Genomic DNA, 27,638 nt, shown 5'->3' on the forward strand with positions numbered 1-27,638 from the left:
GAGCATAAGAACCTACATTTTTAACAAAACATTCCAGATGATTCTGAAGCAGGTAATTCATGTCCAACACTGTAAGAAACACTGCTCTAATGGTTTCATTTATGATATAGATGCCATGCTTTAATTCACTAAATATTAGTTCAATGCCTATATGTACAAAGCTTAGTGCTGTGATCAAACATGAATTCTGCTTTAAGGAAGGCACATACAGTTTAACAGAGGAGATAAAACATGCATATAAATGACATATAAAAAAGAAGGAATTATTGAATGTCTTCTGAAAAGATACAGATAAAATACTGGGGAGTTCAGGGAAGGGAATTAGTCCCACTTGACCTCTGGGAAATTCTAGTTGTAAATAACATGAATTTGAAATGAGTGTTGAAGGCTACATCTTTAGATCGGAAAGACAGAAATTAATAATTCTCTCACTGAATGATAAATGTGTCTAATAATAAACATCACTCTTTCTGACTCAGAAAAACCATTCCCTACTTCCTAAATTTTATACTTCTAATCTGGGTTATGGTCTTGTGTTGGCCTGTATATCCATCCAGCACCTTGATGTGCTTGTATCTCTCTAAACATGTCTCTGAAAGGATCTGTTTTAGTACTTTTAGTATTTATTTGTCCCCTTAAAGATAAGTTCACAAGTATATACTGATTCGGAGAAATATACTTATCCTTTCAAAAATCTTTAGGAAGAAAATAGGATTTAAGCATAGCTGAAATGAGAACATTTTAGGCAGTCTTCAGTTCTAAAATCTCCACACATGTTGTCATCAGGTAGCATGACGAGAGGAAATGATCAGAAAAAAGAAAAAGAGAGAAAGAAAGAAAAAAAGAGAGGAAGATTTTACAATTTACATATTGTATACATATTGTATTACAATAATACAAACCATTATTCTAGAAGCCAAACAAAACAAATTACAGGGCAGAAGAAAGAGTATAAGGCTCTTCTATTTCGTGATTATGGGGCATTTTGTTTAATATTCGTGGCATTTCTATTTACTTTTAAAAATTCCAGTATCTTTCCAGAGACGCAGTGAGTACAAAGTCTACAATGCCCAATATTAACTGAATAAATGACTGAGTAATTGACTTTCAGGTTATTTCTCTGGTCTTTCTTGAGGTTCACCCTTTCCTATTCAGAGAAATGAGAGTCAGCCAGACAAGTCCCAAATGGGCTATGCTTTCTCATCTCAATGCCTTTGTACATGGTAGTCTCTCTGTTGGTATGTTTTTCAGCTCCCTCCTCCTCTTGGCTAATTCCTATTTAGTCGTCTAATCTCTAAAAATGTAAACATCCCTCTTTCACAATCTAATGTCCTACATTGGCACATCTGCCTCAGTGCTCCCATAAAATGTTCCTTCCACATCACTGTGTCTTAACTCTTATCAGTATACAGAGGCAGCAAGATAACAAGCTTTGGAAGTTCAAATTCTGATTCCACCACTTACCATGTGACCCTGGAGGAGTTACCTAAACATTAATTTTCTGATTTAAAAATAGAAAATAGGGGCACCTGGGTGGCTGAGTGGGTTAAAGCCTCTGCCTTCGGCTCAGGTCATGATCTCAAGGTCCTGGGATTGAGCCCCGCATCGGGCTCTCTGCTCGCAGGGAGCCTTCCCCCTCCCTCTCTCCGCTTGCCTCTCTGTCTACTTGTGATCTCTGCCTGTCAAATAAATAAATAAAATCTTTAAAAAAATAGAAAATAATAGCACATAATGTGCTTAGTATATCACCTCATACATACCAAAATTAACAATTTTTATGGTACATTGTACTGTGTACTGTACTTTCTCTTCCTTTTCCTCTAAACCACACACTTCTTAAGGAACATATTTTATTTCTGCATAAGTAGCATTTAACACAGTGCTTGGCGTGTAGTAGGTACTTAATATTTTTTGATGACTAAATAAATATTATTCCCATTATAGTAAAATTAATTTGCCACTTGGAATCCTTTTTGTAATGAGGTGGAAAACAAGTGATAAGTAAAGAAAATAAACTCCATTAATATCAATTTCAAAAAAGGATACTGTCTTTAAGCATATTGTTTTTAGGATTTACTGTTACTTATACGTATTAAAAAATACTAAGTGTTTCAATATCTTGCTTGAATATTGCTAGTCATATATGCCTCAGGAATTGAACTCCCAGAATTTTTGGTATATATTGACCATAAAATTACCAAGTCACACATAAGGCTATCTTTATTTAGATAATGACTAAAGAAAAATTATAATAAGTCACTTTTTTAAAACCAAGGAAATTCTTAACCTAGCAAAGCTTAATTAAAATCTCCCTTTATAATCCTTAGGGAAATGAGAAGAAACTCAGTTTCATGGTTTGGTAATTTTAACCTATGCAAGACCATAAAGATAATCTAATCTAATCTAAACTAATTAATGTAATATTTAATAGGCTTTTTCATTTAATGTTTAGTTGGTGAATAAGAGTATTTGTAAGGGCTCTTTCTGAGAAAAATGCTTTTATATTTGATATCTAAAATATTTTAACTTCAATACATTTTTATAGAACTATACTAGAAGCTGATATCATTTGTCCTATTTCCACCTCCTTTCCTTGATAGTCAAAGATAGTTTTACTTTTTAGCATTATATGTTGAATATAAACGGATATTTTAATATATAATGTGGTGTTCTGATTCTGAAGGACAAGCTTTACTTTGAGCCATTTGTAAGGCATTATGCAAAAGAATAATGATTTTACAAGGATAATGATTCCAAAACTATGTTACTGCATATGGACCCATGGAATTGTAATCCACGACACTTCTAGAATACAAGTGATCACTGTTTTCTGTTAATTTATAATCTGCTACTTATTAATAACGTATTTCACTGTCTTCTGGAAGATCACGTACTGAATATATGATATTAATACAGACTGCAACCTGAGCAAAAGTATTTCTTTTTTTAATTAAAAAAATAGTTTTAAGATTTCTTTCCAAAAGAAATACAATATTGAGTGGATGAGTACTATATTAGGCATTGAAATTGTATAAAACTATACAGTTTTTTAAACCTATATAAATAGGTGCCCTTGGCTACTTCAATAATTTATACTGAAATTAAAAGATCTAAAAAGATCAGAAGACTTATCAAGTACAAAATGGGAAAAAATATCTCTAGGCACCTTAGTGAGTGAATAGTAATATACCTGCCATTGTTATGAACTATACACCATTATATATATATTTTTTCAAAGATTTATTTATTTATTTATTTGACAGAGAGATCACAAGCAGACAGAGAGGCAGGCAGAGAGAGAGAGAAGCAGGCTCCCCGCTGAGCAGAGAGCCCGACATGGGACTCGATCCCAGGACCCCGAGATCATGACCCGAGCCGAAGGCAGCGGCTTAACCCACTGAGCCACCCAGGCGCCCCATACACTGTTATATTTTTAATAAGCAGCACTAATTTTCAGTCTTTTCTATCATTAGAAGCAAGAGTTCAGGAAAATTCAAATGCAAAAAAGTTCTTTTTTAAAGATTTTATTTCACAGAGCACACTCGAAGGGGGAGCAACAGGCAGAGGGAAAGGGAGTAGCAGACTCTCCACTGAGCAGGGAGTTCAATGTGGGACTCAACCCCAGGACCCTGGAATCATGACCTGAGCCAAAGGAAGACACTTAACCAACTGAGCCACCCAAGACCCTAAATGCAAAAATTTAGACTGCCCTTTATTTATAGGTAAAACCTAAGTAAGATGTACTTTTTAGGCAGAAGATGAGATAAAAATCCAACTACCCTCTCTCTCTCAAAAGGGAGGTTATAGTTAGCCAGGGAAAGAAGATGTTCTATGAATTACAAATAGCACCTACAAAGGCAGACAGGTGAGAAATAACATGATATCTTTGGAGAAATGCAGTGAATTCAATTGTGCTAGAAAATCCAGTGAGGCTAGACTAGAGGATAGAGACTAACGGCTGGGAGGCTACTAAAGTAATCAAGACAAGAAGTGATAAGAGCCTCAACTAGGGGGTGCCTGGATAGCTCAGTAGGTTAAGCATCAGACTCTTGATTTCAGCTCAGGTCATGATCTCGGGGCTGTGAGGTTGAGTCTGCTTGAGGCTCTGCACTGAGCATGTAGCCTGCTTAAGATTCTCTCTTTCCCTCTCCCTCTGGCCCCTGCCCAGTCAGAGAGAGAGAGAGAGAGAGAATGAAATAAGCAACAGCAGTTCAAATTCAAGCAACTGAATTGAACTGAATCTTCACTGATATTCTTCCCCATAGAAATGTTTATAACATAGCCTGAAAATCACAAAATAAACTTCAAAGCTTTAACCTCTCAAGTCAGTCTGCCTAATTTATGTCCCAGTGACAACCCTAATGGTGGAAACTTGAGAAAGTTCTTTAAAAATTCCTCCACCTTGGCTTCCACATCTGCAAAATAGGTTAGTAACAGAACCTAATATTAAATAAAACAGTTCTTGGATAGCTCTGAATAAATGTAGTAGCAGCAACAGAAATAGGAGTGGCTTATAACTACTACTAATTCCACGATTATTTCAGGTGCAGACAGTTTTGATTCTCCGCAGGTTTACTTTGTTAACTAAGTTTTATAGAAAGATATTTATATTTATCAATACAAGATTAGAGAATATCCTGGCAAAGAGCATTTAAATGCAAATTCATATTTACCTGTTTAAAAGACTGAAAATTGTTTCTAAATGCACAGTGAACTTTCCATGACCTTGAAAAGTTGAAGATATTTTTATTCTTCTAACGGTATATACAAAGATTGTGAATATGACAAACCCAAGTAATAGATGAGACTGTATTTATAAGCTGCTTTAAACCAAGGCTGTATGAACTGATAAATATTAACAATAGCCAGAAATCAAATCTCAAAACTTCGGAGGTCATTTCTACTGCAAAATCAGTGATAGCCTGATTTAATGACTGTCACCTCTCATATTTATGTAATAACTTGCTAGGTTCAATAAGAACATGTTCACAACATGATTCTTGCCCTCTAGAGTTCTGGCCTAAAAAGGATTTTATGTATCACATACCTCAAACACAACCTTATAAACACCATATATACATATCACCATATATGTATGTGTGTGTGTGTGTGTGTGTGTGTGTATATATATATATGCCAATACATATATACACACATATATATCATCTTATATATATATAAACACTATATATACACATAACACCATATATATATATATATATATATATATATATATATACACACACACACATCACCTTAAAAGCGTTACATTTTATTTTTTGCTTTTTTTATGCAAAGGTGAAATTAGCTGTATCACAATTTACTTTTCAAAAAACAGGCTTATTAAAAAGCACTATTTTGTTTTAGTTCTTATTTTTAGATTCACAAAGTAGAAAACCATGAATAAGAAAGTACTATATAAGGATCAAAGATCAAACGTTGTGTCTTGTGGTAAGTAGGTCAAATACTTCAAATCCATACAAGAACTATGTTTCTTTGGGAATTTTATACATCGTTATGGAATCAAGTCACCAGGAAAAAAAATTATGTTTGATATTTCTAACCAGCACACTGGTCTTTGATTCTTTTTCTTTTAATGACTTAAACTAAAATAAAAAATAATGGACTGCTCTTCCTCGGACCTATATATCAGAAGGTGAAGGTCTTAAGTGAAAATACAAGGAATTAAGAATAGTTTCAATCTTTTAACTAGCTCATTACTCTCTATACAGTATTCTTTTTCTTCTTCAAACTTGTCATGTGAACAATATTCTCACAAAACTCTTTTAAAAACTCACAATATTACACAAAAACTCTTCTTAAGTCCCTGAAAAAAATTCATTTACAAAGTTGTGGAGTGTTAATAATGAGAACTGTAAACATATTTCTGCAGCTAGTTGAAAATGTTAACAAACATACCAAAAATAACATAAAATATGAAGCCAAGCTCCTCTGCCATTCAGAGGAGAGAAAAAGAAAATAATAACAAAGAGAAAGAAGAGAAGGAGAATAGGCCTATAAAAATCTGGAAATGAAACAATCTGGTAGATTGAGCAGAGAAAAAGTTAACAATTCGTTCATTTATTCAACAAATAACTGCCTATTATGGGCCAGAACTTCTACCAGATGCTGAATACACAAAGAACAACAAAATATTCTTTATCTGTTGCCTTCCGTCTGGAGAAGACATTAAACTAATGCACGCATGTATGTATACATATACACTATACACACACACACACACACACACACACACACACACATACAGATATGTATATATAATTAAATTGTGGTAAATTGATATAAAGAAAAAGTAAAGGACACTAGAAAACTGAAAGTAAGACTTAATTTAGACCATGGGTAAGGAAACAGCTCTATAAAGAAGAGATACTTTAAACCTAATGGTTGAATTGGGTAGTTGGAGTTAAAGGAGAAAAGTTGCTTGGGCAAAAAAACCACAAAAGTACAGAGGCCTTTTTTTACAGACCATGGCAGATTTGGGGAAGTAAATGAAGACCACTGTGATAGAAACATTAAAACTGAGCACAAGCAGAGGTGGGTCAAGATGAGGCCAGACAATTGTTGTATGGAAAACTGATCAAAAGGAGGGAAATGTGGAAGGATAAACAGCAGTTTAGAGTAATCCTATTGCCAGCTCAGTAAGAGCTGATGAAAACTTGGACCAGGCCTGTGGAAATGGAGACAAAAAGAAATGGATAAAGTACTTTGCTTTCATTTAGAAGAGAATTAAAAGACCTTTAAACAAAATAATTAAAATTTCCTGCCATCCTGCTTCTCTACTGTGGTATGAAGAATAACTAAAATGGTCCCCCCAAAGATTCCCCACTCTAACCACTCTAAAATCTGTGGATACTAATGAAATATCACTCCTGTGACTGTGTTATATTAACCACATGAGTTCTTAAAAGCAGAGAGCTTTCTCTGGTTAGCAACAAGAGAAGCCAGAGAAATGTGAACCATGAGAAGGACCTGATGTGCCATTAATGGTTTGAAATTAAGAGGGGGGATGCCTAGGTGGCTCAGTCAGCTGGGCATCCACTTTCAGCTCAGGTCATAATCCCAGAGTCCGGAGATCAAGTCCTTCACTGGGCTCCTTGCTCAGCAGGGAGCCTTGCTTCTCTCCCTCTGCCTTCTGCTTCCTCTGCTATTCTCTGACAAATAAATAAATAAAATCTAAATAAGTAAACAAACAAACCAAGGGGGAAAAAAGATGAAGAGAAGGACTATTTGAAGAGAAGGCCATTTGAGAAGGACTATGGGTGGCTTCTACAAATGATAATCAGCCCTCCACCTGACAGCTGGCAAGGAAATAAGGACCTCAGATCTTTTAAAAGTATAGAGATTCTGTTAACAACCTGTATAGACTTGGGAAGTAGAGTATACCCCTGAGACTCCACACAAGTCCAGTCTAGCCAACACACTGGTCTTGACTTGAGACCTTAAGCAGAGAGCTCACCTGAACATTCCTGGACTGCTGACCTACGGAACTGTAAGATAATAATGGGTGTTGTTTTAAGCCCTTAAGTTCTGGTAACACATTACACAACAACAGAAAACTATCACCTGTATACTCTGTGAGAAGTTAACAATTTGATTATTGAAATCTGAATCAGATTATTCTCTTGTCATAGAAAGAACTGTAGTGGGGGGCACCTGGGTAGTCAGTAGTTAAGTGTCTGCCTTTGGCTCAGGTTATGACCTTAGGGTCCTAGGATTGAGCCCTGCATTGGGCTCCTTGCTCAGCCAGAAGCCTGCTTCTCCCTCTCTCACCCACCCTGCTTGTGTTCCCTCTTTCACTGTGTATCTCTGTGTCAAATAAACAAGTACAATCTAAAAAAAAGGAGGGGGGGGTGCCTGGGTGGCTCAGATGGTTAAGCAACTGTCTTCAGCTCAGGTCATGATCCTGGAGTTCCAGGATCCAGTCCCCAAATCAGGCTCCCTATTCAGTAGGGAGTCTGCTTCTCCCTCTGACCCTCCCCCTCGATCCTCTCTCATTCTCTCTCTTTTAAATAAATAAAATCTTATGAATAAATAAATAAATGTAGGAAAAATAAGTTCAGCTTGTAATTCCTCCAAAGACTAAAGATGTATTTAGTAATTGGTGAACCCATTTAAATATGACTTTGAAATTAAATGTCAGATATGTGTTAAAGAATTAAAGTTTTTGTTACTAAGTCTAAAGCTGTGCCATTCAATTTAGTAGCCACTAGTCTCATGTGGCTACTAAACATTTGAAGTGTGATATTCCAAAATGAGATGTACTACAAGTGTAAAAGATACAGAGGATTTTGAAAACCTGGTATAAAAATTTTAAAGAACTCTGGGGCGCCTGGGTGGCTCAGTGGGTTAAGCCTCTGCCTTCGGCTCAGGTCATGATCTCAGGGTCCTGGGATCGAGTCCCACATCAGGCTCTCTGCTCGGTGGGGAGCCTGCTTCCTTCTCTCTCTCCGCCTGCCTCTCTGCCTGCTTGTGATTTCTGTCTGTCAAATAAATAAATAAAATCTTTAAAAAAAAAATTTAAAAGAACTCAATAATATTTTAATATTAATTACATATTAAATGGTAATATATTTTAATATATAATATTTGGATACATTGGGTTAAATAAATTATTAAAACTAAATTCACCTGTCTCTTTTCAATTTAAAATGTGGTTAAGAGAAAAATTTTCAATTATATATGTGATTTAGTTGTACTCCTATTGGAAAGCATTGGTCTAGACTTTTAGGCAGGTGTCCTCTTCAAATAGTGAAAACATGGACAAACCAAACCTCTCCTACTTTAGTTGTCTACTGAAGTTAGACAAAGTAATTTGGCAATATCTAACAAAGTAAAGGTGTATGTAACTTCAGTCTGACAATTCCACTTTCAGGAATATACCCAAGAAATCTATGAATATGCACAAGGAGACATATCTAAACTGTAGAATTATTTGTAAGACAGAAAATGCTAGTTTTTCCACCAATGTTTTATGGTCTTTTCTCCATAGCGTAGAGTTGTTCTCAGTCCTGTTTGCTGTGAAATATGGACTATAGATGGTGCCAACATGAACTGCATTCTAGTCAATGCAAAGTGAAAAGAATATCTGCCCCTTCTAAAGACTGGCTGCTAAAAATCTCCAAATCATTCTCCATTCTTAGGTCTGCTGAATGGATGTTGGTGCCTGAAGCAACCTTGGAAACCACAGGCTGACGGTGACATACACTCTATTAGCTTGGATGGCTTAATCACTCTATAGAACTCAGCCCTTTCTTCTCCACTGAAAGTTAACTCTGTGAGCAAGAAATGAACACTATGTTAAGCTTTTGAGATTTCAGGATTTACCCATTAGAGCAGCTAGTATTAAACTAATGTAGTGATAATACACCAAAAAAAAAAAACAGAAACAATCCAAATGTCTGTCGATAGATTGGATAAATAATTCATAGTACAATCGGACAACGGAATGATACAAAGTACCTAAACTGAAAAAAAAAAAAAAAGCAAAACCTGGATCTCCATATAACAACATGAAATTTTTTCAAGACAGCTAGTTACAAAACCAAAAACAAATTAAAAAGCCCAGCATGTACTGAGACCATACAAATGCACTTCTAATAAAAATATAAAAATATACAGAACAGGAGAGTACATTCCAAGAATTCCCAGATTACCTCTGCGAAGAAGGGAATGGGTTCAGAGAAGAGAGTGAAAACAAAGTCTTCAATTCCATATGAATGTATAATTTCCTTAAAATAATCCTAATTACGATTATTTGTTAAAACTGGATGATGGGTATATGGATATTTACTTTATTATTCTATTTTGTTAATGTTTAAATTATTTTCTAATATCAAAAATCTTTTTCTTATACATATCTGCTTAGAGAGTAAACTAGTAAAACCTTGTTAGAGGACATTTAAAACTATGTATCAAGAGCCTTAAATATGTAAATATCTTTTAACACAGTCCCAACACTAGAAATATACTCTAACAGAAATTAAAGTTTGTTAAAATTATGAACATCACACTATTCTTAGAGTAACCAAATATTGGTAATACCTAAAATGTCCAACAGAATTTTGATTAGATTACTGAGCATTCATTTTAAAATTAAATAGGATATAATGGGAAGCGGGATGAGATATCTGGAGTTAGGAATGAAAAAGACTGGCCATAAATTGATAATTGCTAAGGCTGGGTGATAAGTGTACTATTTTATTTTTTATATACTTTAAATTTTCTAATAAAATTTTTAACATATTAAAATTTACTAAGTTTTTTAGATTTTTGTACTAAGTTTTCTTAAAGGCAACTTAAAACTGTAAGAACTGCGGTGCCTGGGAGGCTCAGTGGGTTAAAGCCTCTGCCTTCAGCTCAGGTCATGATCCCAGGGTCCTGGGATTGCCCAGCATTGGGCTCTCTGCTCAGCGGGGAGCCTGCTTCCCCCTGCTTGTGATCTCTATCAAATGAATAAATAAAATCTTAAAAAATAAATAAATAAAATAGTAAGAACTAGGGGTGCCTGGGTAGCTCATTCGGTTAAGCAATTGCCTTCATCCCAGGGTCCTGCAATGGAGCCCTGTGTCGGGCTCCTTGCTCAGTGGGAGCCTACTTCTCACTCTCCCTTGGCCTGCCACTCCCCCTGCTTGTGCTCACTTGCTCTCTCTCTTTCTCTGTCAAATAAATAAAATCTTAAAAAATTAAAATAAAATAGTAAGAACTACATGTATTTATTTTTAGAACTATCTTTTTTTAAAATCGTAACTCATTCATTGGATCAGCAAATATTTTGTGTGTGTGTCCTTTACGTAGCTCTCATGATTAACTTAGGAACACGATGGCAAATGTGTAGCTAATAATCCAATACAATTGCTTCCAAACACTTGCTTAGGCACCTTACCAAAATATTTGGGAGAACCATGTATACGCGCGCACACACACACACACACACACCCATGTATGTATGTATATGTATGTACATATTTATAAATTAAGTACATACATGCTCATGCATACATACCTGCACATTTGCACATATACAACTCTTACCAGCAATATATTTTTTTTTTAAAGTAAGCTCTACGTCCAACGTAGGGCTTGAACTCATGACCCTGAGATTAAGAGTCACATGCTTTTTTTTTTTTTTTTAAAGATTTTATTTATTTATTTGACAGAGAACACAAGTAGGCAGAGAGGCAGGCAGAGAGAGAGGAGGAAGCAGGCTCCCTGCTGAGCAGAGCCCGATGCGGGACTCGATCCCAGGACCCTGAGATCATGACCTGAGCCGAAGGCAGCGGCTTAACCCACTGAGCCACCCAGGCGCCCAAGAGTCACATGCTCTTAAGAGTCACATGCTTAAGACGGAGGAGCTAGGCACCCCTCATCAGTAGTATTTCAATATTTCTTTGACTAACCTGTATTTTACTATTTCACATAATCTATTTAATAAATCCATTTTTGTTCATTTCTAATCAGATAGGATTGTATTAGCTTTTTTAAAAAATCTAATGTAGGGGTGGGGAAAAATAATTTAAAGATAAAAAGATAAAAAAATCTAATGTAAGTATGGGGGAAGCATAGGCTCTCAAGTTTTGTTGTTTCTTATGCTTACAAATATATTCAATCCACGATTTCTTTGCAGGAGCTTTTAAATCCAAATATCCATTTGTGAGGATTAGTTTTGTTAGAACCAGGAAATATAATCAATAGATCCATTAGTGCAGGTAAATCACAATACTTCATAATTTTCTGAAAATTGGAGGGAGGATATCACTGTTGACTCCTCTAACCTGTGAAATTTGCATTTATTTCATCAGTATACCTCACTTACCACACTTGACATGAAATCAGTTGTCATACAGAACTGCCAGTCTCAATCAATACATCAAATATTAATAGCACCCAATTTCATATTCTGTATGCAATTTCATATTTTGTATGTTTTGTATGCAAATAGATTTTAATATTTTCTTCTTTCACCGCAATGGATTATTTTGGGCATACCTCACTTTGAAGACCCCTGCTCTAGTAGAAGATAGATATTTGTTGACAAAAAAGTAATGAATCAAAACTAGTGCTACAAGAGGACTAATCCCTGGGTTTCTAGAGGGGCACATGGAAGAGACACTAACTCATGACTGTGAGTTGGCAAAATGTTGCTAAATGGAGAACTTAAGAATGGGTAACAGATTGATTGGGCAGATTGGGGGTGAGGAAGCATGATATTCCAAGCAGAAGGAATAGTGTGTTATTATGCAAAAGTGCAGAGGTAACAGCAAACACAGCACTTTCAAACTAGTGTATTAGTAGTCTAAAATGGCTGAAGTGTAGTTTCTAGAGCTGTAGAAGCCCGAGGGAAGTAGGTATTTAGGGATTCAGAGATGAGCTGATGGAATAAGATTATAAGGCCTTCTTTGGATTTTATTTGAAGGGCAATGGAGAGATAAATGATGAAGGTATATAGTAAATAATTTGGCCTTGCCCAAAGAGAGGTCTAGCTTTTGTCCCTTGCTCTTGGGAGGTAACCTCTAAACCCTGGAATTTCTGAAGTAATAGTAGTATCATATATGTGAGACCCCTGGACCACGTGGTATCAGCCTGAACTCCAGTTCAACCAATCAAGCAACAAGTCTCAATAAAAACTCTGGACACGGAAGCTCAGGAGAGGTGCTTGGGCTGGAATACTCTATGTGTATTACCACACATCAACCCTGGGGAGGGGAGCATTGTCTTCAATACTGAAGACAATGAAAGTTTCACATTTAAAACTCTCCTAGATTGTGCCTATGCAAGTCTTCCTTTGGCTGATTCAAATTTGTATCTTTTTCCTAAAATGAACAATATCCATTAGTATAATAGTCTTTAGGGAGTTCTGTGAGTCTTTCTAGTGAATTATCAAATCTGGAGGTGGTTTGGAGAAACCCCTAAACTTACAGTTGATGTCAGAAGTGAGGGTGGTCTTGGGTGGACTCTTCCCTCTTTATAGTTGGACCCTAACTCCTTGCAGCTGGGGTCAGAAGTCTTGGGGAGACTTGGTGGTCTGGAGGATTATGCCTTTAACCTTGCAGTTGGCTAACTCTGGGAAAAGAGTAAAAATATTTACTCTCTGCCTACTTGTGATCTTTGTCTATAAATAAATAAATAAAATTTATTTTTTTTTTTAAAGATTTTGTTTATTTTATTTGACAGAGAGAGAGATCACAAGTAGGTAGAGAGGCAGGCAGAGACAGAGGGGGAAGCAGGCTCCCTGCTGAGCAGAGAGCCCGATGCGGGGCTCGATCCCAGGACCCTGGGATCATGGCCTGAGCCGAAGGCAGCGGCTTAATCCACTGAGCCACCCAGGCACCCCAATAAATAAAATTTAAAAAAAAAAGAAAAGAAATTACTTTGGCTATAATGGTGAGACTATATTGGTGAAGAGTAAGACTGGCAAAAGATGACAATGACAGTGGGAATGGAGAGGGACATATCTGTGAGATATTTTCAAGGCAAAATTGATTGAATGTGAGGGGTGACAGAGAGAAATCAGGAATGGACCAACCAGAAAGAAAATGAGGTTTTAGTTTTGCTTATTTGGGGGGAGACAAGAAGAAGTTGGAAGATTGAATTGGGTGGTGAAGAGTTTGAGAAGCTTTTTAGATATTCAGGTAAAGCTATTCCATTAGCAGTCAAAGCAGAGATAGATACAGAGTTGGGAACCATAATAACAAATAACCAAAGTCATGGGGGAAATTGATATTGACTACAAATAAGTCACCAGAGTGGAAAAGGTTAAGGATGAAATATCAATATTAAAGGGGCAGTTGGAGTACTAAAAATCCACAGAAAAGCAGCAGCCCGAGAGGCAGGAATAAAACCCAAAAACTTAACCTGAAAAGGTTAACAATAAATGCTTGAAAATTTTTTCTTCTTTTTGTTAATGAAAATTTTCTCCATTTCTTATAGTGAACATTACTTCTTTTTTTTTTAGTTTTTTTTTTCTTAAGATTTTATTTATTTATTTGACAGAGAGAGATCACAAGTAGGCAGAGGAGCAGGCAGAGAGAGAGGGGGAAGCAGGCTCCCTGCTGAGCAGAGAGCCCGAGATCATGAGATCATGACCTGAGCCGAAGGCAGAGGCCCAACCCACTGAGCCACCCAGGCACCCCTAAACATTACTTCTTTTTTTTTTTTTTTTTTTTAAAGATTTTATTTATTTATTTGACAGAGAGAAATCACAAGTAGACAGAGAGGCAGGCAGAGAGAGAGAGAGGGAAGCAGGCTCCCTGCTGAGCAGAGAGAGCCCGATGCGGGACTCGATCCCAGGACCCTGAGATCATGACCTGAGCCGAAGGCAGCGGCTTAACCCACTGAGCCACCCAGGCGCCCAAACATTACTTCTTAATAAGAAAAAAGATGTAGTTTTAAATGAATATTTTAAAACTTGCAACCATGTATTTTTTCTATTTATATATGTAAAAGTGAGACAAAGTTTACTCATTTTCTGACCTATCTCAAACTTAATAATGATTCACATAATTTAATGTAACTGAATTATTAGTATCTAAAACCAAAGATTTTCTTTTCCAAGCAATTTTAAAAGTACCTCCCACCCCTCATTACTATCTGGAACTACTTAACTTCCCGGGGCTCCTGGAATTCTGTCTCCCCCTCAAGAAGACCAACAAAGACTAAATGAATAACTGAGGAAACAATTGCTCTAAAAATCTAATGACATAGAGCTATAGTAAAGACTTCAGAGGATGTGTTTCTTCTGGATTAAAACAGATAGATATCCCCAGTATAGTGTAGATAAATAAAATACACCATATTGACCCACGTAACCTATGCATGTAGCCTCATATTCACATTTGCTGTAAGATCAGTTACAAACTCTTATTTGCAAATTATTTCAAAGCTATAAAATATCTCATTTCTACCTTTACAAAGAGATTCTCTCATTAATCTCAGAAATTCTAATACTATGTCACTAAAAAATATTTATTTTAATCTCTTGGGGGACATTTAACCTTAAAATAAAACATCCTCTTATACTAGCAGTTGAAGGTTCTAAATCATTGGAGTTTCTTATTGACAATAGATCAATTCAGTGAAACATTTCTAAAATATTGCATGCATTTATTATTGATTCTTAATGTTTAATAAACTGAAAAAATATTTAAATGGTCCTTAAGAAGGCATTTATAGTCCACAACAGAGGTCTTTCTCATCCAAGGAGATTTTTGCTGTTTTCAAATTGTTGTTCTTATTCTTTCAAAATGTTATATGTTTTTTTTAATCTGGTAGAGAAATATCTAAGTATATATTTCCCATTTTTTTTAAAGATTTTGTTTATTTATTTGACAGACAGAGATCACAAGTAGGCAGAGAGGCAGGCAGACAGAGGAGGAAGCAGGCTCCCCGCTGAGCAGAGAGCCCGATGCGGGGCTCGTCCCAGGACCCTGGAACCATGACCCGAGCCGAAGGCAGAGGCTTTACCCCACTGAGCCACCCAGGCGCCCCATATTTCCCATTTTTAATGCAAAATCTTTATCCCAAATACTCTGAAAAAATTTTAAGTTGCTAATTATAACTGTATTTTGTTTATTTAAACCTTGATCCTTTACTTACCTAAGTAATTGCCTACCTCAAGTTAGTCCTGACTTTGAGTTTACCAAAATGAAAAATGTTAAATATATCTGGTGGTCTTATTATAAAATTCTTGAGAAGCAAAATATTGAGAAAAACATTCACTGTTTTAATTTCCAACCAGTGTATACATAAAACTAATCAAAAGATAAGCACCCTTGTTTCTTTTCTTCAGAGAATCTGTTTATTTAGCAGCTCTATATTGTATATTTCCAAAATCCTGACAGAAAACACACACTAGAGACTTATAAAACTGGTATTAAATGCAGTGTTATTTTCTTCTTACACTAGTCCCAATTATTAAATTGGTGAATATATAGTTCAGTTAGCTCTATTTAAGAATTTCAGCCCCCTTTGACAAGCATGGCAGAGCTTTTAAAGTATATCACAAATTCCCAAAATGAAAAGTGGGTGAGAAAATATTTGGGGGAAAGAAAATCACCTTCCCCAAATAAGCAATTTCAACATATTTCTAATCAGAATTATTTCAAAATATTTCCTAGGAAATTTAAGGACCCATCAAAAGGAGAATTTTCTGGTTCAGAGATTGAGAAATGTCAGAATTACTTGTACATAATTTGCCATTTCTGAATTTAGATCCACATTCTCATCTATAAAATAAAGTGCTTAGACAGAAACTGATCTACTTCTACAGTGTTTTCCAGTATTGACTTGGGTGACTAATTGATATGATTTTCTTTTATAAATAAAAAATAATTAAAAGTGTTAATTTAAAAGTATATTTTTAACACAGTGAAGGTTTCCTTTGTTTTTTAATCTGTTAAGGATCTTAAAGATACTTTACATAAACAAGCCAGCCATTTTCTATCTGAATAAAAATAGGTTAATAGCTTTTGTACAAAGCACAGTAAAAATGATAAAATCTCTGATTTAAGGTGAAATAATATTTTCTAACTTTTTTAGATTTACTTCAAATCCAAACTTCTGTTCTCAAAGGGCCATTTTATCATTTGAATATCTTTTTCTAGTTTTATGCATATAGAAATTAATCTTGCTTCCTTTCCTATGGAAAAACACATTTACCACCTTATCATCTTTGTATAGATTCCATTTTTTTAAAAAACCTTTTTGAATGACAAATGTTCATGGTTGTTCTAAACTAATGACTCTTCTTAATGAACCTTCTCTAATGTTTAAATGTGCATCTCTTTAATTGTCACTGCATTTGTAAAGGTAAGAACTGTCAAAAAAAGATCAGTCTGATGCTCAGATAAATTCCTCCACTTTGGTAAACATTTCCATTTTAACCAGAAGTTCTAAATGTCTTTATTTAGTGTTTAAAAATGACATTTCATAAGCCCTCTTCTCTGACAGTTTACAAACACTAGGAAGAAATACTCTAAAATGTTAATACCGGTTATCCCTAGTGGTGGTATAACACGCCATTTTATATTTTATATTTCCCAGAAAGCATTATTACTTTGGTAATCGGATAGCACTTCAAAATTAAATTTTAAAAGGCTTCAACACAGTCCACTTCTCCAGCAGAAAGGTTAAATGCTTTTCCCCTATTGATAAGCTTGTTCTTTAACGGGAAGAATGATTTGATCAGCTGTCAGGTTGGATGAAGACCTGACATTTACTTTCCAGGCCCTTCCTTTAAGTTAGGCTTTGAACTTAATTGCAGTGATTCTTGCAGCAGTAAACTTTTGGGGGGGGGGGCAGAGTAACACCTTTCAATACAACTATCAGCAGAATGCCAAGAGACTCTCAGGTTTACCAATATTTTCAAAGACTTGTCAGTATTCTCCTCCGTCATTCCAGAACAATTCCATTTAGAAAGAAACGCAATTGTAAGCCATTTCTATTTCAAGCCCATAAAAACCAGACCTGGGATGAAAGGCAAAGCCTTGACCTTTCTATTTCAGACTTTCATCTGTGTGGCTAAGCCATCTGCTTTCTCTCCCCTACCCCATCTACTTAATGGACTGAAAATACTGCACCTGATTGCAATTTTATCAAACCAGCCTGACTTTTCCACTTTAACGAATTACGACTCTTTCACCTCAAGTCTCGCTCGTAAAAATGTGCTTACCCTTCCCTCTCAATTCCTTCCCATCTCCCTCAATTATGAGTTATCAGATATCTTTAAGATACGCGGCTTCCGTGGATTAAGCCATCTCAAGATCTCTTCACTTTCCACACCGAGCGCCTGAAGGAAAACCTACTCCAGTCTCTCCTCCTGTGGCTATAAAGCCGGTATTATTATCACTGTTGTTGCGGTTACGCAGGAGGCACCTCGCATCGCAGCCTAGAAGGGAGCCGCGTCGCTCCGCCGCCAAACAACAGGGGACTCAGACTGGGAAAAGACAGACCCGGGTGGGAGGAAACCTCCACGATGAAGAAGGGAGCTGCTAAGAGGGAGCTCGGAAGCCTGGAAGAAAGGACCTTCCGAAGCACGGAGGGAAAGCGGTGTCTGTGAAGTGGAGCAAGTGGGCGGCCGAGGTGCAACGGGAAGAAGGGGCCCGAGACCCGCGGGAGAGCCGGGGCCAGTGGGAGGGCGGGGGCCGAGGCGGGCGTGGGCAGCTCGTAGCGACCGCGGGAGTCCGAGGAGCTGGGGCGCTTCTAACGGCGCGAGGCGCGGGAGAGGGGGCGAAAAGAGGAAAAGAGAACAGCTGAGGTGCCGAGAGAGCCGCGTCGAGGCCGGCGCGGCGGGGACAGCGGGCCCACCCCCAGCCAAGCCCCGCTACTTAACTATTTGTAGAGCTGCTGCAGGCACAGGTCCAGGCTCTCGCCCTCCACCTCCTCACGGGTGATGCGCTCCGACAGCGGTCGCGGGAGCGGGGGTAGAGGCGGCAGCTGGGGCTGCGGCGGCGGCGGCTGTACGGCCGACTGCCCCCGGGCTGCCGCCGCGTCCTCTTCCTCGCCCTGCGCCGCTGCCACCGCCTCTTCCTCCACCGCCTCCTCTTCGGGCTCGGGGTCTTGCTCCTGCTCTTGCTCCCCCTCCTCCGTAGCGGCCACAGTGGCCACCTCCTCGCCAGGGTCCTCGACCGAAGCCTCGGCCGCCTCAGCCGCTACCAATTCGGGCTCGGGCTCGGGCTCCGGTTCCGACTCGGGTTCGGGTTCCGGCTCGGGCTCGCCGCCGCCGCACGGTCCGCGAAACTCGCCCAGGAATAGCTCCAGGAAGCGCCGGTAAGTTTTCTCCTCGGGGCTGCAGCCGGCCATCGTTGCTCATGCCCCGGGGCCGACCGGGAAGTAGGGAGGGGGGGGAGGGAATCCAGGAAGGGGAGGGGGCTGCTCTCGAGCCTCCGGCTCCCGCAAAGGCTGTTAACGGCCGCACCGGCACGAGCTATCAGCACTAGGTTGCCTGGAGAGGGCTCCCGCAGGCGTGCGCGCCGCCGAGCGCGGACGTGCGCGGCCCGGGGGTGGGGGCGGAGCGCGCCGCCCCCTCTCGGGTCTGGAGGGAAAGTTGTTGGCGGGCGCGCGCGCAGGGTCCAGCGGCGGCCCACCCTCCAGCCCTCCAGAGAGCTCAGCCCACGCTGCCTAGAGACTGTCGCCATGGAAACCGGCTCTAATTAAGAATTTCAGGGTCCCTCCCGTCGAGCCCGCGGAGTCGAAAAGGACACTCGCCCGCTCTCTAACTCTACATATCTTTATTGTATGGATACCCTAGCCTCAACTGGGTAAGAGTGAACTAAGACATCTCCAAGTTTAGCTGCTGGTTCCCACTTGGATTGGATTTACCTCGGTTTTCCTTATCTGTCCCTGCGTTGCCTTAGCGTAGGTGTCTGTTGAAAGATACCGCAGTGTCAACACCTTTTGTTGGTGGTGACACTAATTTAATAAGTAGTTTGGGGGAAAAGGGTATCACACACCTTTCAAGTGGTAGGTTCCTTTGCATATATCCTTTTATTTGATTCAGTGAAGAAAGTGGTGTTATCCTCATTTCTTAAAGACAGGAAACAAGATTAATATATATCTGCTTCCAGGTTTCAAAGCTACTCACCATGGCATTGTAATTAGAACCCAGGTTATCAGCCTCCAAAGCCGCCTAGAACCGTTTTTCTTTTACCCTTCTCTTCTTTGCTTCTGCAATATGTCTATAAAGGCTTATTTTTATAGGGCTTTATAGTTTACAAGTGTTTTCATACCTTTAATCCTTACCATAACATCTCGAGGTAGAAGTCATTATTATCATTATGATTCCATTTTATAGATGAGAAAGCTGGGCCATAAAGATATGGTGACTTTGCTCAAGGTCACAAACAAGTGATGCAACAAGGACTAAAATCCAGGTCTTTTCACTGCAAAGCCATTAGTTTTCCAGCATTCCAAGACACCCCTCTGTAGTCTCTGTATAAAACATATTATACCTTATTACATAATATGTACTTTTCATACATTTTCTTTGCTCTTCTTCCCCATCCTTCAAGCCTCCTTTTCTTTCTTTCTTAGATTGAAACTGAAATGACTTTAAATGATCCTAATTTTCTTACCAAACTATACACAAACCTATTATTTTCAAGCCTTACTGAGGGGAGTGGGAGAAGGAGAAGCTGTGTTGTTATACAGCTGTATAGATGATAGCATCATTACTGCATACTGCCATGTTCATGGCAACATATAATTCAGCAAAAACATAGTGATTCTTTCTCTACTTTGAAAAACATGTTCACAAATTATCCACCCCATCCTCTCCATTTATTGTTTCTGGGTTTTAGTTAGATTTAGGGTCTGAAATACCATTTCTAGTTGGCTATTAATGGAAGAAGAAGGAGTCTCCCTGCCAACTGTTTTCATGTAATACTGTATTCTAAATCCCTGACCTGATACTGTTATTTTAAGATTAGGTGGGTTGAGCTCACTAATGTACATTATGGCATCATGTAAAACAGATATCCATTCTTTCTCCTAGTTCAAGATTAAATAATACATGATAGAAAGCATATAGTGAGTAATGCACATAAGTCCTCTATAACTATTTATTTTTGTCTCTGAGGTAAATGGAAAGACCCAATAAATAAGTCTGTTTCCAGACAAGCTAAATGTATTTATACGTGTTTTGTTTAAAATATCACCAGTGTAGAACAACTTTTCTATGAGATGCCAAGAAAGCCTTTAAACTCCTCATTTGTCTTTGTTTTCAATCCACCTGTTCATTTCCATTTCAGAATGTCTAGAAAAGACTGACAGAACTTTTAAGGCTGCAAACCTAAAGGTCCACAACTTTACATTCCAATAACTTTAAAATCTCAGAATTTGACATACTATAACAATTCATATCAAGCTACAGCTTCTTACTTTATAATGTAGTTGCCTCCCTCATCTAGATGACATTTGTGACATTAATTTATGACTCAACTCACATATCAAAGGGAAGTGTTATATGTTGAAGAAACATTACTACTAAGAGTAAAAAAAGCCCACACCTCTTTATTTCTATAAATGAGAGGTGTGTTTGCTTATATTAATAAAGATATTCCTTCACAAATATGGATCCTATTCCTTTCATTTGACAGAGTAGCTTTGCCAGAAGGTTGCTGACAGCAGTGCTGGGATCTCAGAGCAGCTGTGTAGGATGATTTTGCCATTGTCAAGAAGTCTTTTTAGTCATTATTTTTCATTGCTTTACTTTCCTTTTCAGTTCCTTTTCTCCTACACTTTCCTAATCCCCTTTCTAACTATCTATTAAAAAATAGTGAGCTACGAAAGTGATAATACCAAGAGTATTTAAATTTTTTGAGGGTTTTTTTTCTTCATAAGAATTGCTCTCCTTCTAATCCTTAGATCTTTGAAGGAAATATACAATGCCCTTTCATGGATAATCATAGTAATGATGGTATCTATAAAATTAAAAAGAATTGTTAGGGGCTCCTGAGTGGCTCAGTCAGTTAAGTGTCTGCCTTCAGCTCGGGTCATGATCCCAGGATCCAGCGATAGAGCCTCTCATTGGGCTCTCTGCTCAGCCTGGAGCCTGCTCTCTCTCTGATACTGCCACCCCCTCCCCCCACCTCATGCTCGCTTGCTCTCAGTCTGAAATAAATAAATAAAATCTTTAACAAAAAAAAAAAAAAATTGTTGAGTTTGGCAGTTTCTTATCATATGACCCAGGAATTCCTCTCCCAGGTATTTACCCACAAGAAATGAAAACATGCACACCAAACACATACACACAAAAACCTGGTACATAGATGTTCACAATAGTTTTATTCATAATAGCTTAAACTTGGAAATAACACAGATATCCATTAATAGGTGAGTGAATAAACAAATCATGGTATATTCATACAATAGACTACTTACTCAGTAGTAAAAAAATTACCGATGAATACAATGTAGGTGAATCTCAAAAACATGCCAAGGGAAAAAAATCCAGGCACAAAAGCGTACATACTATATGATACTGTGTACATGGAATTCTAGAACAGGCAAAAATAATCTATGGTGGTTGCTTGCAACTGAGGTGGCGTGGGAGATTCATGGCAAAGGAGTGAAAAGGAATGTGGAGGAGTGGGGGATTAAAATGTTCTATATCTTGGGCACCTGGATGGTTCGGTGGGTTAAGCCTCTACCTTTGACTCAGGTCATGATCTCAGGGTCCTGGGATCGAGTCCCACATCAGGCTCTCTGCTCAGTGTGGAGCTTGCTTCCCCCTCTCTCTTTCTCTGCCTGCCTCTCTGCCTACTTGTGATCTCTCTCTGTCAAATAAATAAACAAACAAAATCTTTAAAAAAAAAATAACAAAGAAATAAAATGTTCTATATCTTGACTGGGTGGTCATATCTATATATTCATTTGCCAAAAATTATTAAAGCAGGGCACCTGGGTGGCTCAGGCAACTTTATTTATTTATTTAATTAATTTGAGAGAGTGTGGAGTGGGGGGATGGGCAGAGGGAGAAAGAATCCTCAAGCAGACTCCCCACTAAACATGGTGCTCAACACAGGGCTCAATGCCAGGGCTCTGAGATCATGACCAGAGTTGAATTTGAATCTGTTGCTTAACCAACTGAGAGCCTCCCTGGTACCCCAACTGTCTGACTCTTGATTTCAACTCAGGTCTTGATCTCAAGGTCGTGAGTTCAAGCCCCATGTTTGGCTCCATGCCTAATTTTTTTTTTTTTTTAAGATTTTATTTGTTGGGTGGCTCAGTTGGTTAAGCAGCTGCCTTAGGCTCAGGACATGATCCCAGCGTCCTGGGATCGAGTCCCGCATCGGGCTCCTTGCTCGGCGGGGAACCTGCTTCTCCCTCTGCCTCTGCCTGCCATTCTGTCTGCCTGTGCTTGCTCTCTCGCCCTCTCTCTCTGATAAATAAATAAAATCTTAAAAAAAAAAAAGCTTTGGGCACCTGGGTGGCTCAGTGGGTTAGGCCGCTGCCTTCGGCTCAGGTCATGATCTCAGGGTCCTGGGATCGAGTCCCGCATCGGGTTCTCTGCTCAGTGGGGAGCCTGCTTCCCTCTCTCTCTGCCTGCCTTTCCATCTGCTTGTGATTTCTCTCTGTCAAATAAATAAAATCTTAAAAAAAAAAAAAAAAAGCTTTAAAAAAAGATTTTATTTGTTTATTTGACAGACAGAGATCACAAGTAGACAGAGAGGCAGGCAGAGAGAGAGAGAGGGAAGCAGGCTCCCCGCTGAGCAGAGAGCCCGATTGCAGGACTCGATCCCAGGACCCTGAGATCATGACCTGAGCTGAAGGCAGCGGCTTTAACCCACTGAGCCACCCAGGCGCCCTCCGTGCCTAATTTTTAAAAGAATTACTAAAATGTACATTTTCTGTAACTGTATTATAAGTAAATTAAAGTTGGTTTTAAAAATTAAACACAGGGATGCCTGGGTGGCTTAGTCGGTTAAGCATCTGCCTTCTTCTCAGGTCATGATCCAAGGGTCCTGGGATCAAGTCCTGCATTGGGCTTCCTGCTCTTTGGGGAGCCTGCTTCTCCCTCTCCATTGCTCCCGTGCTTGTGCTTTCTCTCTGTCAAATAAATAAATAAAATCTTTTAAATTTTTTAAAATAAAAGTTAAACAGAATAGGGGCACCTGGGTGGCTCAGTTGGTTAAGCATCTGCCTTCAGCTCAGATCATTACCCTGGAGTCAAAGACTTCCTGCTCAATAGGGAATCAAAGTCTTCTCCCTCTCCCTCTGCTCCTCCCCCTACTTGTGCTCCCTCCCTCTCTCTTGCTTGCTCACTCTCAAATAAATAAAATCTTTTTTAAAAAATTAAACAGAATTAATATGTTAGTCCCTGTCCTTTCTGTTCTTGTATCACTCCTACCCCCTTTGCTCTGTATTATAGGGAGGCTGAACCTTTCAGGCTATATTCACCAGGTTCCTTGACAGTTGACTTCCAGCTGAAATTTTCTCAGTGGGAGGTATTGGCAGGACAATGGAAGGTGGGAGGAGAGGTGAAAACCAGGATATTTATTCCCTGTCCCTTATCTCAGTTTTAATGCCTACTGCATCTCCTTGGTAACTTTGCTCCCCCTGAATATGTCTTATCGAAATTCCAATTTTTGCCTATGACAGCAGTCTCTGAGCTCCAGAAACATCAACTTCCTTCATTTGTCCATCAGCCTAGAGATGGAAGTGGCTTCTAGCTTCCTAATCTTGCCTGCTAGGGACCCAGTATTTGTGTTTTCCAAAAATCCATATGTTGAAATCCTAACACCCAAGGTGACACTAGTAGGTGGGGCCTTTGGGAGGTGGTTATGTCATGAGGGCGTGGTCATAGGATTAGTGTACTTAGAAGAGAGGCTCAAGAGAGACCCTTATCCCTTTCTACCACTTGAGGACACAATAAAAAGATGGCTTTCTATAACCAGACACTGAATCTGCCAGAACCCTGATCTTAGACCATCCAGCCTCCAGAACTCTGAGAAATATATTTTTGTTGATTATAAGTCACCCAGTTTATGATATTTTTGTTATAGCAAAATAAGACTGACTTACCTTCCCTTTTGACTTTTCAGCCCTTCTATCGCTTGTATAGCCAATTTCCTGATTCTATTCCCTCTGATTTCTTAACTGGATCTCAAGTGATACAGTAACAAATACAACTTTAAAAAGAACTATAATGGGGCGCCTGGGTGGCTCAGTGGGTTAAGCCGCTGCCTTCGGCTCAGGTCATGATCTCAGGGTTCTGGGATCGAGTCCCGCATCGGGCTCTCTGCTCGGCAGGGAGCCTGTTTCCTCCTCTCTCTCTCTCTGCCTGCCTCTCTGCCTACTTGTGATCTCTCTCTGTCAAATAAATAAATAAAATCTTTAAAAAATAAATAAAAAGAACTATAAAATATATTTTATATATAATATAACTACAAAAGGAGTAAGTGGACACTAAAGCAAGTTTAGATCTTCATAGTTGCTTCTGGGAACACTAAGCTTACTTGAAGTTAGCAGTAAATGATTTCCTAGAATTAAAAGTTATGATAAATTGCCAGGAGTTCAAGGGTAGTGGGAAATAGAATGAAGAGATAGAACACAGCATTTTCAGGGCAGCAAAAACTATCCTGTATGATACTATAATGATGGATATATAACATTAGCCATTTATGAAAGCCCATACGATGCACAACACAGTGAATCCTAATGTGAACTATGTACTTTGGTTAATAATGAATTAATTCAATTATTGGCTCAATTATTATAAATGTACCTAATATAAGATGTTAAATAATTGTGGAAACGGATGGGGGGAGAGGGCATATATGGGAACTCTCTATCCTTTACACTCCTTTTTTTGGTAAATCTAAAACTGCTCCAAAAAATAAAGTCTATTAATTTTGTAAAAGTTAATAAAAATATTTGACATGTGGTAAATAACTGATACTTGTAACTAAGAAAAATCTATTAATTTCAACTTATCTTCAGTTAATATTTTCTTGGTTATGCAAATGTACACGATACTGTCTGTTCTAAAGTATGCCTGTTTTATCTCTTTATAGGCAAAAATAGAAATACTATATCCAGAAAAGCTTCAATTTTATTATTGCTAATTATAAAAATCTATCAATTTGAAATTGATGCCATATCTCAAGTGATAAAGCAAATGTTTTTATATTTTTGAAAAAGCATAGTAACAATAAAATGTATAAATATAATCTCAGATCTAGTACCCAGGAAAATGTTTAAGGCCAGGCCTTAAATGTTAAAATGTAAATATAAGGATGTGTAATTTTTCATTCATATTTTTTAAAATGAAGAATGGCTAATGTCTAAGTACTTGTTAAGATGGCAATTCACTTGTGTTGTCAAACTGACCAGTAGGGAGCAATAGAATACATGACAACTGAAAAAACTGAGCACATGGAAGTGTTTTCAAATAAGAATTTCTTCCTCCTTTCTCCTCAATATACCCTAGCTACATCTTTTCCATTCTAAATCAATAACTTTAAAATAATCTCCATTTGCTGCCAAAAATATGACTGCTATATTAATTTTTATTCCTTTTCTATTGCAAACTAATTGGTCATATTGCAGCAACAGTCCAAAGCTGTCAAAAATAAAATTCACATTAGGTAGTAACAGGCCTGCATGCACTATTTCATTGGTTTTAACAAGCAAAAAAGTCCCCCAAAGAGCCTCTTTTTTCTTGATGTTTTTTACCACTACTGATAAAAATCTTTGTTTTTATCCAGCATAGTTCTTTGAGGAACCAAAATTATTTGTAAACTTATTATGACATGCTTATGAAAGAGGAAGCAGGCAGGGGTTCGTGGTAATTTCTGATGAAGTTACTGTAAATGGCTAACATGGTATAATCCTTCTGTAATTAAGGGTTCTTCTAAAATGAATGGACTATTTTAAAAATCCACTTCAATATTTTGCTACTAGTTTTCACTTTACAGAAACTAAAAAGTGCTTTATGGTGGAAAAAAATCTATATTATTATCATCTAATCTTTAAGTCCCTTTATATATTTACTTAGAGTAAATACATGCTAGAATTGAGAGTGATTTTGATCATGTTCTATTTCAGTCAGCAGATGCCCATTACCCACTCTGGAGCATTCCTCAAAAAATCCAACTGCTTTTTAAAATAAAAATGAAGCAGGCAACTAAATATGAGAACTTCACAAAGGTGGTTTCTATGCCCAGAGAGTTCTGAACACTTTATTCTTTGTTGAGTGTGGATCTAATGGAATTGAGCCACAATGACATTTGTGACTAGAAGGGAAGATGGAAATGATTCCATTAACCTAGAGTGCTGTAACATATGGTAATCATAGGTGGTAGAATAGCTGTGTTGGACAAGAGTAGAAGTAAGCCATGTGGCACAGACATTATCAATTACCACACATGGCAACCATGCTGACACAATGTATCTTCTCCAGAAAGGAAATGATTTGGGCATATGAAGCCATTTGTTGCCTTATGAAAGAGTGATCTATAAATGACATATCTGGCACCAGTAGAAAACACGTGGTTTCTAGTAATCCTGCAAGTTGAGGACTATTAAGATTTGATGAACCTCCATAAACCTAAATAACAATACAACAGTTATTTGAACAAAAGCAGCAAATCAAAATATTTATGCAAAATAAATTTGGGTCCTTCATGTATAAAATTATTTTTTAAATATCTTTTTAAATTATCATGTAAGATTTTGGAATTTTGTATCTCTGGAAATATATGCCAATAATTTCATGAGCCTTGGGGCACCTGGCTGGCTCAGTTGTTAAGCGTCTGCCTTCAGCTTGGGTCATGATCCCAGGGTTCTGGGATCAAGCCCTGCATCAGGCTCCCTGCCCAGCAGGAAGCCTGCTTCTCCCTCTCCCACTCCCCCTGCTTGTGTTCCCTCTCTCACTGTCTCTCTGTCAAAAAAAATAAAAAAATAAATCTTAAAAAGTAGTAATAATTTCAAGAATCTTTAAGGTATAAAGCCTATGGGCATAGGAAAAGGTCAAGATTAAATCTAAGCTGTACTGGGAGATGGAATTACAATAATTTGTTCCCAGTTTTGAAAAAAATACTGAATTTGAAAAACATTAAAAACTGTGTTCTAAAAAAATCTGATACATAGACATTCTTTCAGATGAGTGCAGGGTAGATTGA

General features: G+C 38.0%; 1 protein-coding gene across 1 annotated transcript in view; it reads right to left on the reverse strand.

Annotated features, from left to right (window-relative positions):
* PPM1E (protein phosphatase, Mg2+/Mn2+ dependent 1E) overlaps positions 1–19,114 on the reverse strand; it is a 211,568-nt gene extending 192,454 nt beyond the window's left edge. Inside the window, exon 1 of the mRNA XM_032322423.1 lies at positions 18,347–19,114. Within this exon, the coding sequence (XP_032178314.1) occupies positions 18,347–18,816 (470 nt within the window). The 5' untranslated portion in view covers positions 18,817–19,114. The remainder of the gene's footprint in view (positions 1–18,346) is intronic.
* Between the last annotated feature and the right edge of the window lie 8,524 nt (positions 19,115–27,638).

Source organism: Mustela erminea, chromosome 18 (genome assembly GCF_009829155.1).
Source record: "Mustela erminea isolate mMusErm1 chromosome 18, mMusErm1.Pri, whole genome shotgun sequence".
In the NCBI taxonomy this organism is placed as follows: Eukaryota; Metazoa; Chordata; class Mammalia; order Carnivora; family Mustelidae; genus Mustela; species Mustela erminea.